Source organism: Bipolaris victoriae (genome assembly GCF_000527765.1).
Source record: "Bipolaris victoriae FI3 unplaced genomic scaffold scaffold_169, whole genome shotgun sequence".
Taxonomy (NCBI): domain Eukaryota; kingdom Fungi; phylum Ascomycota; class Dothideomycetes; order Pleosporales; family Pleosporaceae; genus Bipolaris; species Bipolaris victoriae.
In genome coordinates, this window is record NW_014575223.1 from 29698 (window position 1) to 46293 (window position 16596).

The 16596-nt window shown below is 54.6% G+C and overlaps 5 protein-coding genes across 5 annotated transcripts; all 5 read left to right on the forward strand.

Moving 5' to 3' along the window:
* Positions 1–4629: 4629 nt before the first annotated feature.
* On the forward strand, positions 4630–5001 carry COCVIDRAFT_114690 (hypothetical protein; the record flags this gene model as incomplete). Its single annotated transcript, XM_014695267.1, has 1 exon — positions 4630–5001. The coding sequence occupies one exon, from the start codon at positions 4630–4632 to the stop codon at positions 4999–5001; it is 372 nt and encodes a 123-aa protein (XP_014550753.1).
* A 435-nt stretch (positions 5002–5436) lies between these two features.
* COCVIDRAFT_31598 (hypothetical protein) lies at positions 5437–7198 on the forward strand (the record flags this gene model as incomplete). Its single annotated transcript, XM_014695268.1, has 2 exons — positions 5437–5732; positions 5791–7198. The coding sequence occupies 2 exons, from the start codon at positions 5437–5439 to the stop codon at positions 7196–7198; spliced, it is 1704 nt and encodes a 567-aa protein (XP_014550754.1).
* Positions 7199–8579: 1381 nt separating this feature from the next.
* COCVIDRAFT_42826 (hypothetical protein) lies at positions 8580–11407 on the forward strand (the record flags this gene model as incomplete). The annotated part of the gene is made up of 2 exons (XM_014695269.1): positions 8580–9581; positions 9632–11407. The coding sequence occupies 2 exons, from the start codon at positions 8580–8582 to the stop codon at positions 11405–11407; spliced, it is 2778 nt and encodes a 925-aa protein (XP_014550755.1).
* A 1192-nt stretch (positions 11408–12599) lies between these two features.
* On the forward strand, positions 12600–12809 carry COCVIDRAFT_114711 (hypothetical protein; the record flags this gene model as incomplete). The annotated part of the gene is made up of 1 exon (XM_014695270.1): positions 12600–12809. A coding segment is annotated over one exon (210 nt), but the record flags the coding sequence as incomplete, so codon positions are not given.
* A 168-nt stretch (positions 12810–12977) lies between these two features.
* On the forward strand, positions 12978–15302 carry COCVIDRAFT_31600 (glycosyltransferase family 3 protein; the record flags this gene model as incomplete). The annotated part of the gene is made up of 5 exons (XM_014695271.1): positions 12978–13047; positions 13099–13196; positions 13247–13522; positions 13576–15131; positions 15188–15302. 5 exons carry the CDS (start codon positions 12978–12980, stop codon positions 15300–15302), a joined length of 2115 nt encoding a protein of 704 aa, XP_014550757.1.
* Between the last annotated feature and the right edge of the window lie 1294 nt (positions 15303–16596).

Here is a 16596-nt window from a genome sequence, read left to right on the forward strand (position 1 = left end):
ACCAAGCAAAATCCCAACCAACCACAGACGGCGAAGCCCGTTATCGAGGCAAACCACCGATCCATCTTTGCTCCTTCCACGCTTACACCCATACAGTATGTCCATACCAAAAACAGCCCACACGAAATCCATGACATTACATTGTCATACTCCATCTTACATGACAATCAAACCGGCCCGAAATCGAGAAAAAGAAAAATACCGGCCTTATCGTAATCCTAATGCACATAAGCAACCCCCCCTCATAGTCCACCACATTAGGACTCTGTTATGCCCAGACCCAGAAAATCCCCCCGACGTGGGGAGGGGGGGGGGTTCCCAAGCAAGCAAGCAAGTAAGCAAGATCGAATCCGCCAAGCCCACTCTCCTTCCTCCTTCCTCAATCTTAGATAGTTACTTGGCTTGGTATTACCAGAATCCCCCCCCAATCATCCATAATTATGCGCGCTAAGAGTGTACTGTGTATATTTTGTGTGTGAGAGAGAAAGAGAGAGAAAGACGGACTAGAGGGAACGGCGAAAAAAAAGGGAAGGTCGAATAGGAAACATCGGATATCACATCCTCCCCCCTTGTTGGTCGGATAACCCGAAAGGTCCTACCTGAATACGGTACCCCCCGAACTAGGGATGGGGGAGGGTAAGGGGGTTGATAATGTGTAGAATCCCCTTGGCTTAGGTTGTCATCTGTTGGGACCAAGAAAAAAAAGCCCCGAGATAATTACTTTACGGTTGAGCGCGCATTACTACTACTACGGGAACTTTCCCACACACACACACACATACCGTTACTGTTCTTTGATAATTCCCTTTCTCTTGATCTACATGCGTACAACCATCCCCCCCCCCCCTCTGGCGGCATCTTATCGTCTTCACATTTCACCATGACGCGGTTACGACACTAGACAGCACTAGAGATTGATTCACTGCTACTACATACGGGGGCGAAAAAAAACGACAAATGCAAATTATTAGGACAGATACTGGTGGAAAATATTCCGGAGAAGAAAAAAAGGAAACAAACCCGCGCAAAAGAACACACGAAATACTTCGAGAGCCGCCCTTACTTCACAAGCACCTTGACTGCCAAGGCAATGTGTTGTGATTCAATTTGTAGCATGCACAAGAAAACAAGAGAGAGAAAAAAAAGAGCAAGAAAAGAGAAGAAAATGAACACCAGCTCGAGGCCCAGATGCTGTACGAAGAAATCGTCTTCCCAGATCCAAGAACCTCCTAGAAGCCCGCATTCGCTACCGTCCAATTTGTACTTTTTTTATCCACCCACCCAGCTTTTGCAAAAGGAATTCAAGTCGATCCCCAAACACCCCCGCCATCCCAGGTATCGAACTCCATCAAATGAGGATTTTTCCGTCTATACGCATCCGTGCCGTAGGTAGCCTGCAAATGCCACGAATCTCTTAAATCGACCGATGCTGTAAAACTCCACCCATAGCCAATCTTGCCCACGCCCACGCCTACCCGAAAAAACCGTCCCATATCAAATTGCACCGCAAGATACGCGCTCCAGACGATCGATACCTATGTACGAGTGAACTTACGCCGGCGACTTGTTGGCAGGGTTAGTGACGTTGCGCCGATCATCGTTCATGGAAAGAGAGCCAAAGCCGGTTGAAAGAAAGGCAAAGGGGTCATTGCGACCATCGCCACCGTTGGGAGCACCCTGAGCGGGGTAAGGGTCCGCCGAGGAAAAAGCAGCTTCAGCGGCGCGGCTGTCAAAGGGAGTCGAGTGCATGCCACCGTTGGGCACATACTGGCCGCCCATAGGAGGGTAAGGGCTAGCCGCACCCATACCAGAGGGCAGAGCATACGAGCTAGGGGGGCCACCATACTGTTGAGCTGGGAAGCCACCACCACCGTAACCAGCAGGGCCATAGGGACCGGCACCGGGACCAGCGCCCATAGAAGGAGGACCCATGCCAAAACCAGAGGGCGTGTCCATTGGCGACGGGAACGCAGAATCGGCAACGACAGCAGCGCCGGCACGGCTAGCTCCACAGCGGAGGCAGGCAGTGTTCTTTGCAAAGTTGTGGTATCCACAGCCATTCTCACCGCACTTCCAGTCTCCAGCACGGAAGGGAACGACACCAGTACCTCCACGCATGTGTCCACCACCCATTCCGTGACCGTGGCCGTGGCCCATGTGATGCTGAGGAGGACCCATCATACCTGGGTGACCTCCATATCCGTAACCGCCGTAGGCCATGGGATCACCGCCAGGCGGGCCCTGTTGCATGGCAGGGAACGAACATCGGAAACAGGCGGTACGGCGCTGGAAGTTGGAGAAGCCACAAGAGGGGCAGTTCCAGTCACCAGGGCGAGGACGGTTCTTGCTAGGAGGAAATGGTGTGATGATATCGGAGGCACGGTCGAGAACGCGAGTGGACGAAGGCGAGACTTCAATGGCCTTTTCGTTGAGAGCGCGGCCGTTCATGCAAAGACTCTCAGCAGCCTAGGAAAGAAGAATTAAAGTTAGCATGTTAGACGTCGAGCATGATTAATACAATACATACCTCCTCGTGAGAAGAGAAGATGGCGAAGCCGGTGCCAGTGGGCTTGTGCTGGTCTGGGGTACGGAGGGTCCAGAAAGCAATGGGACGACCGCCAAACTGAGTGAACCAGCTCTCAAGCTCTGACTGAGTAGTGTCATGGGGAAGACCGCTCATATGAAGAACCTTGCTGCGTTCGGACAAAAAGGCGCGCACGTCAGCCCTGGCATCCATGGGTTTGGTAAGTACGTCGGGGTGGTCTTGAGGTGGCTGCGACTTGCGGATCAGGCCACGGAGAACTCGTGCAAGTGTGACGGCCTCCTCCATTGCCCGCCGCGGCGAGGCGGGGGCGAGGGCTTGCAAGTGAAAGGGCAGGTTGTGTTTGATGGGAGCCGACGATTGGACAGGCTCCACTTCGAGAGCCGCACAAATGTTGGTCAAGGCGCTGGAGCCAAACGGCAACGACTCGGGGTGGTGTGCCTGCCAGCGCTGGTACTCAGTGCGTAGGTCGAATGTACGGGAGTGCTGGAGGTATGGGGGAAGAACAACGGCCTTGTCCCTAGCCTCGCGCGGCAGCTGTACGCGGAGGTCCCATGAGTCAAGGGTAACGAACGCAAACTCGAGATTCTTGGGGGCAATGTGTTCGGCGTGGAAGTTGTTGAAGCGCTCGATGGCATCACGGAAGGAGCCAGCGTTGCGGACCTGGTCCCAGGTGAGGGTTGTCAAGCTCGCTGTGCAAGCAAGGATGCAGGGTTAGCCGAAGCTCGTCGGGGTGAAGAAGGGGGTGGGTGGGGAGTGAGGGAGGCAAGTAGGCAATAGGTAGGGGAGAAGGAGCAAGACAACGTACTGCACAAGGCTGTGATGGGTGTGTTGACGGGCTTGACGAGGACGGACTCGCGGTGTAGCTGGGATTGGATCAGCAATTGGGGTGCGGGATTGGGATGGGCAAGCCCACCTCTTCGCACGACTTTGCATCGAGGAGAATCCAGCCGAGCTCAATGACCTCTGCTGAATCCTTTGTCACGTAGACGCCGTGCTCGTCACATGTGGTAGCTACGTGAATGACGACGTAGCGGTCGAGATTGGCCGCCTGGGGGCTCGGGGTCGGCTGGGAGGCCATAGCTGTCTGTATTTGTCTGCGAGGGTTGCACTGTCAGTACGGATGCCTCTAGGGTGGTCCAGAGGTCGGTCGAGACTGCGGCGAGGGTGGATTGGGCAATTGAGGTGTTGCAGCGAAGGAAGTCGGAGGTAAGAGGCGGCGTGGGTGGAAGTCGCTCGCAGCGGGTACGTCAGCGGGGAGGTGAATACGGATGAGGTGAGGCGGGGACAGGTGACTGCTGCTCACTGCAAGTGAAGGGGAGAACAGAGCAGAGCCTCGAGGTGAATGATGGAGCGAGGGTAGAGGTGACCCGGTGAGATGAAACCAGGTGCTCTGTGATGGGGACGGACGACCTGAGGCTCCGTGCAATGATGCCGGAAGATTTCTTGACGTGGATAGCAGAGCTAAGGGCACAACGTCGAGATCTTGGCGGGAGCTCGAGTTTAGTGTCGGACGTGTCACTGGGAGAGCATTGGGGGATATGGGCTTTTTTTTCCCTGATGCTGTTTTGTTTTTTGCGGGTTGCACGGCTATCTCGCGTGTTGCTGTGTGCCTATATGGTCCCTGGACGGGTGCTGGCGGTGTTCCGACGTCGCAATTGGCAGCAATGGGCTCGAGAGTGTCGTCTCGGGCCCTGGGAGAGCATGTACACGAAAGTGTGTAGGGTATATACATAGTTCATGGCTGCATGGCTGCATGCATCCATATATACATAGGAGCATGGCGGGATATCTGCAGCGACGTCGACGCTCATTACCGGTCCCACGCGTGCAGCCAAGGGGAACCGGCGCGTGCCCGTGCTGTGCGTGTGTATACATACGACATGTATGTACAGTGTACATAGTAGCGTGTATGGATGTCGTCGCGTTTGAGTGCAATGGACACGGCGCCATGGTGAGAGCTAGAGACTGGGTAGGGTACTGTGTACATGCATACACACACACGCCCACGCCCACGCCTACCCGAACAACAGGGTCCGGCCATGGCTTGGACGGGGCAGCCCGCTGGCGTGTTATCTCGAGAAGCCATGTTGGACCAGTGGACCAGTGGACCAGCAGAGCTGTCCTGTACTTGGGGTGGGCGAGAGGCGGCTAGGGGCCAAGGGGACAAGGGGACAAGGGGCCAGCACATCATCCCGCCGCCCCCCCTGGCCGTGTGTGTATGTGTGTGCATGTGTGGCCTCTCTCCCACTCCCGCGGCGACGGCGACGGCCACGTCAGCACGTGATCAGCCTCAACCCTCGTGCTCGCCCGCCCTCGCTGCTGTTTCGGCGCAGGTGGCAGCCAATTTCACACGCCGCCAGGCTGGCAGGCTGGCAGGCTGGCAGTTGAGTTTGGAGGCGCGCTCACGACGATCAGCGTCCCCTCAAGCTTTTGCTGACACGGCCGACAAGCACTAGCCCTGTCAGCAGCGCCCGCTCGACGTGGTGTGCGCAACCTCTCCCAGTGCCCGTGGTGCAGCTGCTGTGAACCCCTTAAACGCCGCGCGCGCCCCCCCCTTCTGCCCATCAAGAGATCCTCTGCAATTTATGCACTCCGCTTGTGGCATCGGGGACTTTGCATTGGCGCCTGAGCATCTACCACTACCCACACGAGGAAGGCCCGTGTAGTAAATCGGGACCGCCTGCTTTACTAAGTAACCATGGCCTCTCGGCAACGCGGCTTCCTGTCTTCCCCGCAAGCTGCACCAAACGGACGCGAGTTAGTATTCACCTACCCACTTTTTGAAACAACGGACAAAGAACCACGTCCACCCCCCAAATCTGCCTTGACCCGTTGCTCTCCTCCATGCTGCTGTCCTCCTGACATTCTTCTCCAGTTCCTCTCGCGGCATCATGGGCTTCTTCAAGCGATTCAGGCGTCACAAAACCCCAAAGAAGAACGAATCCCGTCCTCGCAACGACCTCTACGCCCCCGCCATCCCCGAATACCATGGGCCCGATCAATTTGTCCGCCTGCCCGACCACGTCTTGCGTCGCATCTTTGAGCAAGTCTGCCCCCATTCCACTGACGAGACCCTCGACGGCAGCGAGGACAGTGGCAACGATGGCTGCATGAGCTGCGACATGCGAGACCTGGCCCACTGCGCCTTGACAAAGCGACAATGGTATGGTGTAGCCGCCGGTTTACTGTAAGTTTTGCCATTCTGCTCTGTCTGCATGCACATTGCGGCTGACCGGCCTCCCTAGTTACAACAGCATCCGCATTGATGCCGTCCACTACTGCGAGCTCGAGGAAATCTACGCCGACCAGCGCAGGCGCAAGTCGCGTAACGGAGATGAAATCGACGCCCCCACCGAGCGACTCCAGCAGCTCGGCCAGAGTGTCCGCGGCAACCAATACCTCGGCCAACGTGTACGCTTCATCAAGCTCCCCTACATGACGCGCGAGGCTTGCAAAGCCGACCTTGCGCGAACTGTGTCGGGCTGCCCCAACCTCGAGTACATTGACCTCCCAGATGGCTTCTACAGTGGTGACCAGTCTTGCCAGCTGCTGCGACAGGAGCTGCAGGGACGATGCCCACACATTAGGAGAATGAAGTACACCGAGGGTGGCGAACAGGCGCTCGAGTCGCTCCTCCAGGGCTACTGGCAAGAGCTCATCACCGTTGAGCTCAATACGATACACATTGAGCCCAGCATCTTGCGACAGGTCTTCGGCATGCTTCCCCGACTCAAGGAACTTACCATTATCGGCGCTCCATGGCTGAACGACTCCACTTTCCACGATGCCCCTGGAATTCCAAACTTCCCTGCCTTGGAGATCCTGAGGCTAGAAAAGTGCCACACAGTGACTGCACACGGCTTGGCCCAGTTTCTCCACAACCCCATGTGCAGTGCCAGACTCCGAACGCTTGTACTCAAGGACTGTGCTGGCTTCCCAGTAGCATCTCTTCACATTGTTTTGCAGGCAGCGGCCAACCTTCGGACATTAGAGTACACGGCCACGGTCTCGGCATCCCTTCCCTTGGACCCTATCCCGCCCATGAACTCGTACACACTGCACAAGCTCAACTTTGAGGTCGTATCCAGCGCCGCCAACCAGGTCTACCCTCCCGCTGCGTCGTATTACCAGTATCTAGCCAAGTCGCTAATGTCCAACTCGCTTCCGGCTTTGCGACAGCTGTGGGTTCGTGATCCCGATTTCCCAGAAATCCTTACTCTTGCGCCACCAATACGTCCGTTCAGCGAGGCACCGCCGCCCATGTTCAACCAGCCCTTGGAGGTCTACTCCAAGGGTCTCGATGAGCTTGATTGGATCTTTACCTCCATCATGCCTCCCGAAGGCCAGCAACGACGTGCATCCATGTCTGTGGGCCGGCCACTAAGCAGCTACTCGGCACACAAGGGTCTTGGACCCCAGTGGGGCGGAGATGCCCGCAAGAGCATTGTAGTACCAAACGGGTTCGGTGGGTTCCTGGCCATACCTGCCGACAACGATGGGCGACCGAGGAGCGCCGGCCATATGGCACCTAGCGGAGGCTTTGGACACGGCTACTCCAACTCGCTCGGTGGCCGAGAACCCAGCCCGCGCGCAAGCTGGATGACCCACGTTGGTCGCGAGAAGCGAGCCTCGAGGGCTGACTTGTGGCGCTAGTTTCTGTTCGTTTGGACACGCCAGCATCGCACTCTGCATCCATGTACTGCATCTCGCCTGCCCGTCTTCTTATTTACCTTTTTCCCTCGCTCACTTCGATTCTCTCTTCTGGATAGCTGTCCAGGTTCTTCTTTTTTTTACCTTCTCAAACATCATCTTTGTAAGATACCAAGGAACCTTTTTTCTTGTTGTGTGTTTTTACTTTTGTTCTATTTTTGTCGTTTTAGGGTTGGTGGAACACGGGTGCAACATCAGTACGAATTATGGCGACACCGGGCAGAACCAATGAGGGTCGGACGAAAATACCCCTGGTGAAAGGATGGAGTTTCCTTTGTTGGCCATGTGTGTGTACATAAAGAAACAAAGCAAAGCAAGAAAGAAAAATAGAGCGCTTGGTTGCGCGAGACTGGTCTCTCGTGGCTACTAAAACACCACCGACGACTTGTGCTTTTAATATCGAGTGCCGCTTTGTTTTGGAGAAGGGGGGATTGCAGGGCGCACAGGGCCAGGGTTTGTGTATGTGTGTGTGCGTGGTAATATTGCAGTTTGGTAATTCTCCGCTGGGATATTACACAAGTGATTTCTCATTTAGGCAATATAGGCTGTTATGGTGACATACTACTAGTACTTTGCATAGGCAGGGGTTGATATCACATACGCAGACTAGAGTAAGTAGACATGTATGCATAGGGTTCATGTCACTGTCACTGTAGCCAAGGGACAGGCGTAGTAGGTAGTGTCGTGTGCCCTGGGTGGATGCATGCACAACATTGCGATCTGCAGGATCTTGTTGCATGCCGCGATCTGCTTTGGGGAGGGGGGCATTCATGCACACGCCATGACTACGTACGTAGTCGAATAGCGTGCTGTGGCTAAGGCATGGCGGCCAGGCGTCGCGTTTCAGGCGGACGTGTGGCTGGCACCGCCTGCACTGACCGCCCCGCGCTGGTCAGGTGGACGAGTCGTCTAGCGCACGCGCCTGCGTACGGCCGGCCTGCCAGGTTTCAGTCCAGCCACTGACCGTTCCCGCCCTCTCAGGAGGACTACCAAGATAGAACGGGGGGTGGAGAGAATGTTTCGGCTACCTGCCTTGACCTGGTGATTGGATTCAGGTACTTTAATGTCAAAGAATTAAACGCCGCCTTAGCCGTATTCCGCATGCTGCCACTTGTACTTGCTTCTTCACCCTGTTCACATCTCCTCTTTCCCCTCACTCGCTGGGCGTCCTCTATGGCCGTGACGGTGCTTTCTATGTTCTCTACCTCTCTTCGCCCAGGCACGAGGTTTCCAGTCGCACAGCATTCTCCCCTACACCGCCATGGCCACTGAAGCAATGTCCTCGTCTGCTGCCGCAACCGCAGCAGCAGCGTCGACGCAAAAGATGTCTCGCTATAGAAGCGTAAGGCGCGCCCAGGAACAGCATCCCGCGCCACCAGGCCAGTTTTCGCAGCATGACCAGCCTTCGCAGGGCATGTCGACAATGCCTACTATGCCTGCAGTACCAGACGCCCAGCCTCAGAACGATGCGCCACTCAGCAGGAGCAAGAGCCGCTACCACCGCCGACCACCAACTTCGCACGCGACCAGTCCGCAACCTCCTCCCCGCTCCAACACCACGTTTGACCCTCCACCGCCCTTTTGCCCGCAGTCGCCGCCGTATGCTTCCTCGACTGATGCCGACAGTTCCCCACAGCAGACATCGTATGCGGCCAATACCACCCAGCGCCGCCCTCGTACGGCTAAACCTCGTACCCAAACGTCGCCCCTTGTCTACGGTGCACCAAGAGACCAGTCCCTCAGCGGCGATGATAGTGCGAGAGAAATTCTCGAAAAGGAGAAGCAGCGCCAGCGGCAGATGAAGGAAAGACATGATGCAGAGGCACGGGCAATGAGGCAGGCACAACAGGCCGAGTTGAACAGGGCCGACAAGTTACGTCAAGAAGCAGAGGAAGCGGCGCGGCTACAGAAGCAGCAACAGCAACAGCGAGAGTTTGAAGAAGCGGAAGCGCTGCGTCGGCAAAGAATCGAACAAAAGGCAGAGCAGGAGCGTGGGAGACGACTACAGAAAGCCGAGCCGCGAAAGACTTCGCAAAACAAGGACGAGCATCAACATCAAGCGGCACTAGCAAGGCTTGAAGAGCGGTCCCAAAAGCCACCGGCCTCACCCAATGCCATTTCGCCCCCGCGACAGCAAGAAGTTGGGTTTGGCATGTTCAAAAGGAGAAAGGACGAGGCTCTAGGCCTGGATGCTCCAGCGCAATTGTCGGCTGCACCACAACTCAGCCTCAGCCTCAGCCACGAGGAAGAGACGATCAAGCCCGGTGGAGGAGGTGCGGTCCTGGGTATTGATGCGCCAACTTCAGCCGTGAATGCTGGTGACAGGGTATGTTGGTTGCCTCTTGGGCGGGATGAAGTGACTAACAATTGGGGCAGCGTGTTACGGTTGTGTGCAACAAGAAGCGCATTCAACTACCAGTCACACCGACCACAACACCTCTGGATCTGATCAAGTCTGCGTCAACTGTCCTCACAGACCCAATTGACGTTCGCACAGCAGTTATTTCTGAATATTTCACCAAAGTCAGCATCACGCGCCCGCTTCGCAATTACGAATATGTACGAGATGTTATGAACTCGTGGGATCACGACAACCAAAATGAGCTAACCATTATCGACTCGGACGTGGACGGAATCAACCAGGATGACTTACTCGCATACAAAGTGCCCGAGGCAAGGCCCGAAGGCATGTCGTGCTTTATCCAATACTCTTCGAGACCCGGCAAGTGGAGCAAGCGGCTCCTTACCCTGCGTCCCGACGGCCAGCTAGTCATGGCGAAGAACGAAAAAACCAAGGAAAAGGATCTGGAGAACATTTGCACGCTTACAGACTACGACATCTACACAGTGACGCAGCAGAAGCTGGCAAGGGTCAAGCCACCCAAGAAGATATGCTATGCGGTCAAGAGTATGCAAAAGTCGAACATTTTTGCCGATGAGTCGCAGTATGTGCACTTCTTCTGCACCAATGACCGCAACACGGCAAACATGTTCTACCATGCTTTGCAGTCGTGGCGGAGCTGGTACCTCAAGTACCAAAAGGGCGAGGGGTTGAAGAAGAAGTCGCCGGCCATGCGCAATGTGTCTGGCAACCAAGAAGCAGCGACGTCATCAGCGCATGCAAGGGGTGAGTCTGTAGGATCACATTACCAGCTGGGTGCTTTCTCGTCGTTATTGGACATGGACAGTTTCAACAAGAAGCTAGATGAAATTGAAGTGCATAAGCCGGGCGAGTTTCCAGATGACAAGCCCTTGTCGAAGCTTGATAGCAGAGCAATGCATACGAGGAAGAAGTCGTTGCGGGTAAAGCAACCACCCCCGGCAACGTTGATCAAGAGTGCAATCGGCAAGCCCAATCCCTCACAGCCCACGTCTCGACAGACGTCTGGACGACGCAGCTTTGACGGCAAGGAAGAAGAGGCATTTACTTCTAATGGGCTTCTAGGCCGAGGCTATAGCGAGCGCCAGGCTGCAGCCCAGGCTCGTGAGCAGCAGCAGGCGGCCGCGTTTACAGAGGGTCCATCACTGCTGAACGTGGGTCGGCTGGGTCAGGCCGACAGTAGTGTCAAACGTAGTACTTCAACGCGCAGTAACCACCATCGACGGACATCCAGCGACCTGCAAAGAAGTGCTTCGAAACGGGTACCTGGTATGCCAGAGCCGTTGATTGATCTTACGCCGCAGTACCGTCCACCACCACAGCATCTCAACAAGGGCAAAGGGTACAATCCGGGAGCGGGTGCCGGACCACTTGTGGAGAGCGCAACGTCGATAGAAGAAGCAATCAAGGTCCCTTCGTCGACAGATTGGCGAGCGGGCCGGCCGGGAACATCACGCGTACATGGAACATATGGTGCCGGTGGCCACGAGCGCACACGGTCGCTCAAGGGTCGTGGCGAGCCCCTGGCTGCATACACGCAGAACAACCATGGTGCAGCGCCGGAGGATGCCAGCAAAGCATTTACGGGTGGAGGCCTGTTGTCTCGAGCGGGTTATTCTCAAGGCCCTGACGTGATCGGTCGAGGAGTCATGGATGGCAGCAAAGCCCGAGGCCCAATGGTCAACCTGAACCTGAACAATGAGTTTGCGCAGGGCAGCTTGCTGGGTGGGATGCCCGTTGCTGCACCGGTGATTGATCGAAGTGGCAAGTAAGGTGTTTTTTTTGGGGAGGGAGGGGGGCAAAGAAGGGTGGTTTGCAGGCGGAACCACTTCCCAAACGGCACGTGGCGTCCTTTTTTTTTCTCTCTTTCCTCTTTCCTCTTTCCTTTGTGAGCGCGATTTTAGCCTGATATCCCTGCATAATTTTTTTTCTTTCTCTTCCTTGCGGTTTGTTTCCCAACGTTGTCAGCCCAAAGGCTTGTTTTTCAGGTGGCGCCGATGTTGAGGCATGGTGGGGGCGTGAGAGGGATGCCTGGTATGGCCGAGCAGGTGAGGCTAGATAGAGTGGAAGTATTGAATTGATATATAATGTTTGAAGTGATATGGGTCTAGATGCGACTAGCTGGAGACACTGGCGGGTGAGCGTGTGAGGTGAGGGTATATGAGAGATTCAGTTGTCATGGTTGCATGGTGTTGTGAGCTTACTATACAGTACGTGTATGTATGTGTGTGTGTCCGACCAAGTCTCCGATGTCTCCGCCTCCGCCCAAGTTTGGGTCCACTCGACTGGCTGCGGAGAGGGTGGCGTGCTGGAAACTTCACCCCCCGTCGCGCGGGAACCCCGCAATCGCCGGCCTAATGACGAGACGCTGCAGCAGGCGGACGCAGTACCGCCTCGGCATATTAACTTCACAAAACGTGTACAGCAACATGCGCCATGTAACAGTTGCGACAAGAGAAGATGAAGAGACTGAGTAGTCGTCAGAATTGAGCGGCACAAATCGGGACGGGATGGATCGGTCGATGGTCCGCTCGTCGTCTCATTTCCTCGACAAACTGTTGAGTTGTTGACTCGCGCACACTGGCCGGCCACGCTCCAGCCTTGCCCTGCTGGGCGCCAGCCGCGGGGAGGGAACATGCTAGTAGGGAGTGGGTGGGTGTGTACACAGTATGTACATGTCCATGTTTGTACATGGGTGCACATGTACTCTACTCACATGTCGCGAGAATTGGGTACTGTGCATGTCTTGCCAGGACCATGTGGGCTAAATTGTTACTCTAGTTTGCTCGCGGCCAGCAAATGATATGGGCAGCGTCATGGTGACTGCAGGGCCAGCAACGACGTCACCCGCACCTAGCGAGGCAAGTCGGCTGGGGAGCTCTGACCCGAACATCCCAACCACCTTAAACCCTCCCCACGTCGGGGTCTCCCAACGCTCAAGCTCTCAAAACAATAAGCCGCCCACCATCTTCCAGCCCTTGGCGCCGCTGCAGGGCATGTCTGCTGGGTCCACGCCAACCGCTATTACCTCGACTTTTTCCTGTCAATTCTGCTCAAAAACACACACACTCTCATCAATTGCTCTCTCTCTCTCTCTCGCTCTCTGCGGCTGCACCACCACATCTTGTTGCAGACCCGTATCGCCTATTCTCTCCCCACCCCCCGGCTCAGTAACCCAACCGCCCGTCTAGCGCCGCATCCTGCAGCAGTCTAACCAAGTACCGAGCTCCAGCTCCATCAGCCCTGTTTCACCTCTCCTTCTCAATCTCTTCTCTCGAACAGTATCTTGAATCTGCCATTGTGTCTCTCCCTCCTTCCATCTGACCCCACCACACATTCACAATGGCCTCGGGAGCGCGAGACGTGCAGAACCACGTCCTGTTCGAGGTTGCGACTGAAGTCGCAAACAGAGGTAGCTCCCCTCCATCCTGGTCCCATGACGCAAAACCCTAACCAGCTCCAGTCGGCGGCATCTACTCGGTCCTCAAGTCAAAGGCCCAGGTCACCACAGCAGAGTATGGCGCTGCTTACACTCTGCTCGGTCCCTGGAATAGGGCTTCGGTAAGCACTATGCTTGCTCACTGCGATACTTCCTGCTTACAAGTCCATAGGCCGCCGTCGAAGTAGAACCCATTGTTCCCAAAGACCCTGCTCTGCTGGCCACGATCAAGTCCATGGACGAGCGGGGCATCAAGACGCTATACGGACGATGGCTGATTGACGGTGCCCCACGCGTGCTCCTCTTTGACACTGGCACTGGCTACAGGTGGCTCGATGAGTGGAAGGGCGACCTCTGGTCTTCTACTGGCATTCCTTCGCCTCCTGGCGATTCCGAGACCAATGAGGCCATTGTCTTTGGCTATCTTATCGCCTGGTTTTTGGGCGAGGTAAGAAGCAAACATGAAATCAGTCTTGGTACATTTGCTAACTGCTCTTTCAGTATGTCTACCATGAGAAGCAGCGAGCTGTCATTGTCCAGTTCCACGAGTGGCTGGCAGGTGTTGCAGTGCCCCTTTGCAAGAAGCGCCGCATCGACGTGACTACCATTTTCACAACTCACGCCACACTTCTCGGTCGCTACCTTTGCGCTGGCTCAGTCGACTTTTACAACAATCTGCAATACTTTGACGTGGATGCCGAAGCAGGAAAGCGGGGTATCTACCATCGTTACTGCATTGAGCGGGCTGCCACGCACGCTGCCGATGTCTTCACAACCGTGTCCCACATCACTGCCTATGAGAGCGAGCATCTCTTGAAGCGCAAACCAGATGGTGTATTGCCCAACGGTCTCAACGTTAAGAAGTTTTCTGCGACGCACGAGTTCCAGAACTTGCACCAACAGGCAAAGGTCAAGATCAACGACTTTGTGCGCGGACATTTCTACGGTCACAATGACTTTGATCCTGAGAACACGCTCTACTTCTTCACAGCTGGTCGCTACGAGTACCGGAATAAGGGTGTGGACATGTTTATCGAATCACTGGCACGACTGAACCACAAGATGAAGAGCGAGAACTCCAACATGACGGTCGTTGCTTTTATCATTCTGCCTGCACAGACTACCTCTCTTTCGGTCGACTCACTCAAGGGACAGGCAGTCATCAAGGCGCTCCACGACAGTGTGAACAACATTGCCGAGAACGTGGCCAAGAAGCTGTTTGAGCGCTCTCTGACTTGGACAGAAGGCTCGGAGCTCCCTGAAGACAAGGACTTGATCACACCTGCTGATAAGATTCTGCTCCGCCGAAGATTGTTCGCCATGAAGCGCCATAACCTGCCACCTATTGTCACTCACAACATGGTCAACGATGCCGAAGATCCTGTGCTCAACCAACTGCGTCGCTGCCAGCTCTTCAACCACCCCTCGGACCGCGTCAAGGTTGTTTTCCACCCTGAGTTTTTGAACTCGGCCAACCCCGTACTGCCCATGGACTACGACGACTTTGTCCGTGGAACCCATCTTGGTGTATTCTCATCTTACTACGAGCCATGGGGATACACTCCAGCCGAGTGCACTGTCATGGGTGTTCCAAGTATCACAACAAATCTGTCTGGTTTTGGTTGCTACATGGAGGAGCTGATTGAGAATGCTCAAGACTACGGTATCTACATTGTAGATCGGAGAATGAAGGGCGTTGACGACTCGGTCAACCAGCTCGTCGACTACATGTTTGAATTCACAAAGAAGAGCAAGCGCCAGCGCATCAACCAGCGGAATCGGACAGAGCGTCTCAGTGACCTACTCGACTGGAAGCGCATGGGCTTGGAGTATGTCAAGGCTCGACAACTGGCGCTCCGACGAGCATACCCTGCGGCGTACGAAGACGACGAGGAGCCCGACTTCTTCAACTCGCAAGACGTCAAGATTTCCCGGCCTCTATCCGAGCCTGGATCGCCCCGTGAGCGTTCAGGTATGATGACTCCTGGTGATTTTGCTTCGCTGCAAGAAGGCCGTGAGGGACTGAGCACCGAGGACTACATTGCGTGGAAGCTTCCGTGAGTGACGAATGATTACAATGACTATCGACGGACAGTTGCTAACAAGTATACAGTGAAGAGGAAGAGGCCGACGACTTTACCTTCCCACTTACCCTGAAGACGAAGAGCAAGCCCAACTCTGGCGCAACCACACCTACCTTGCCTGCTGCGGTAAATGGAACTGACTAGACGTCTGTTGTTGATGTTGTTTTTATCTACCAAGTACAATGAGGAATGAGTACGAAATCAAGGGAAATTGCATGAAACGTGTCCATTGTTGTTTTCCGTGTCTGTGGTTTTTGGTTTAAAAGACGCGCAAACGGATGCATGTATTTCAATGTATGAGGTGAAGAGAAGTCGTGTGTGAGAATGTTGCATGTAGTAGTGTTTTGATAGCGAACGTCGTACGAATTTAGCCGTTACTCTTTGTATGTAATTGCGAGATACAAACTCTGCACTCACAACGTGACATGTCAATTCACGAAGATATACGTTGATACCGCTGAGTGTTTAGCTCTCTATACTGCGTGCGAAAGGAGTGCCAGGCCCCATATCGATAGCATCACGTTAACCCTAACCAGAGTTCCTTACCCTAAGCCTAACCCTAGCCCTAACCCTAATCCCAAAAATACGGATTTAGTATTCTAATCCTAGTTTTCCTGGCACATACGACCATTGGAAACTGAGAGCTAGCCATCCCGTCCGATCTGGCATATATAAGCAGTTTACCGGCGGATTAGTAGTTAGGTGGGTGACCACTAGCGAATCCCCGCTGTCGTATGTTTTTTTTGATATGCAAATTTTTTTAAAAAAATCTTTTTATCTTTTTACTTCTCCCTGTTTTACGTGCATGGCGGAATTTCTTCCAAGCATTGATCTGAGTAATATAGGGGCTCGGGAAGGTTCGGAGAGTGATGTCCCGCGCAACGTTCGGCCCAGTGACACGCTTTCCCTACTACTTGGTTCACAGACTGATGGAAATTTGAGGATGGCACTGAAATGGCACGGTGCTATTTCCACAGAGGACCACGGCGTCTTTAGCGCAGACCAGCTCTTGAACGATACCATACGCGCTTCCAGTATACTGACGGTTAAAGAAGGCCGCTAGTATGGATTTGTGGATGGGGCTGTTTCAGTTTCCATTGTGATTAGTAGCGCGGCAATTTGCTCCTTTTGAAAGGCTTGCCTTGGTCCAAGAGCCTGGGAAGAATAGTCATGACGACCCTGACCTCGCTGCCATCAGCATGCTTCTCCTAGCCAAATGTTCACGGTCGTAGCATTGCCATAGATATGCCGCATGAGCTCAATCTGAGTGCCTTTCTTGTTGTGGTCGTCTTGGTTGATGCTTATGGCATCCACCCCACACCGACCGAATGTAGCCCTTGTATCGCAGGTGGTGCAGGGCAGCTTCCAAACTTTCCCTTAACCTTTCACCCTCTGGTTCTCGATGTAGATGGCATCCCTTCGAGTGCGGGTCTCCCCC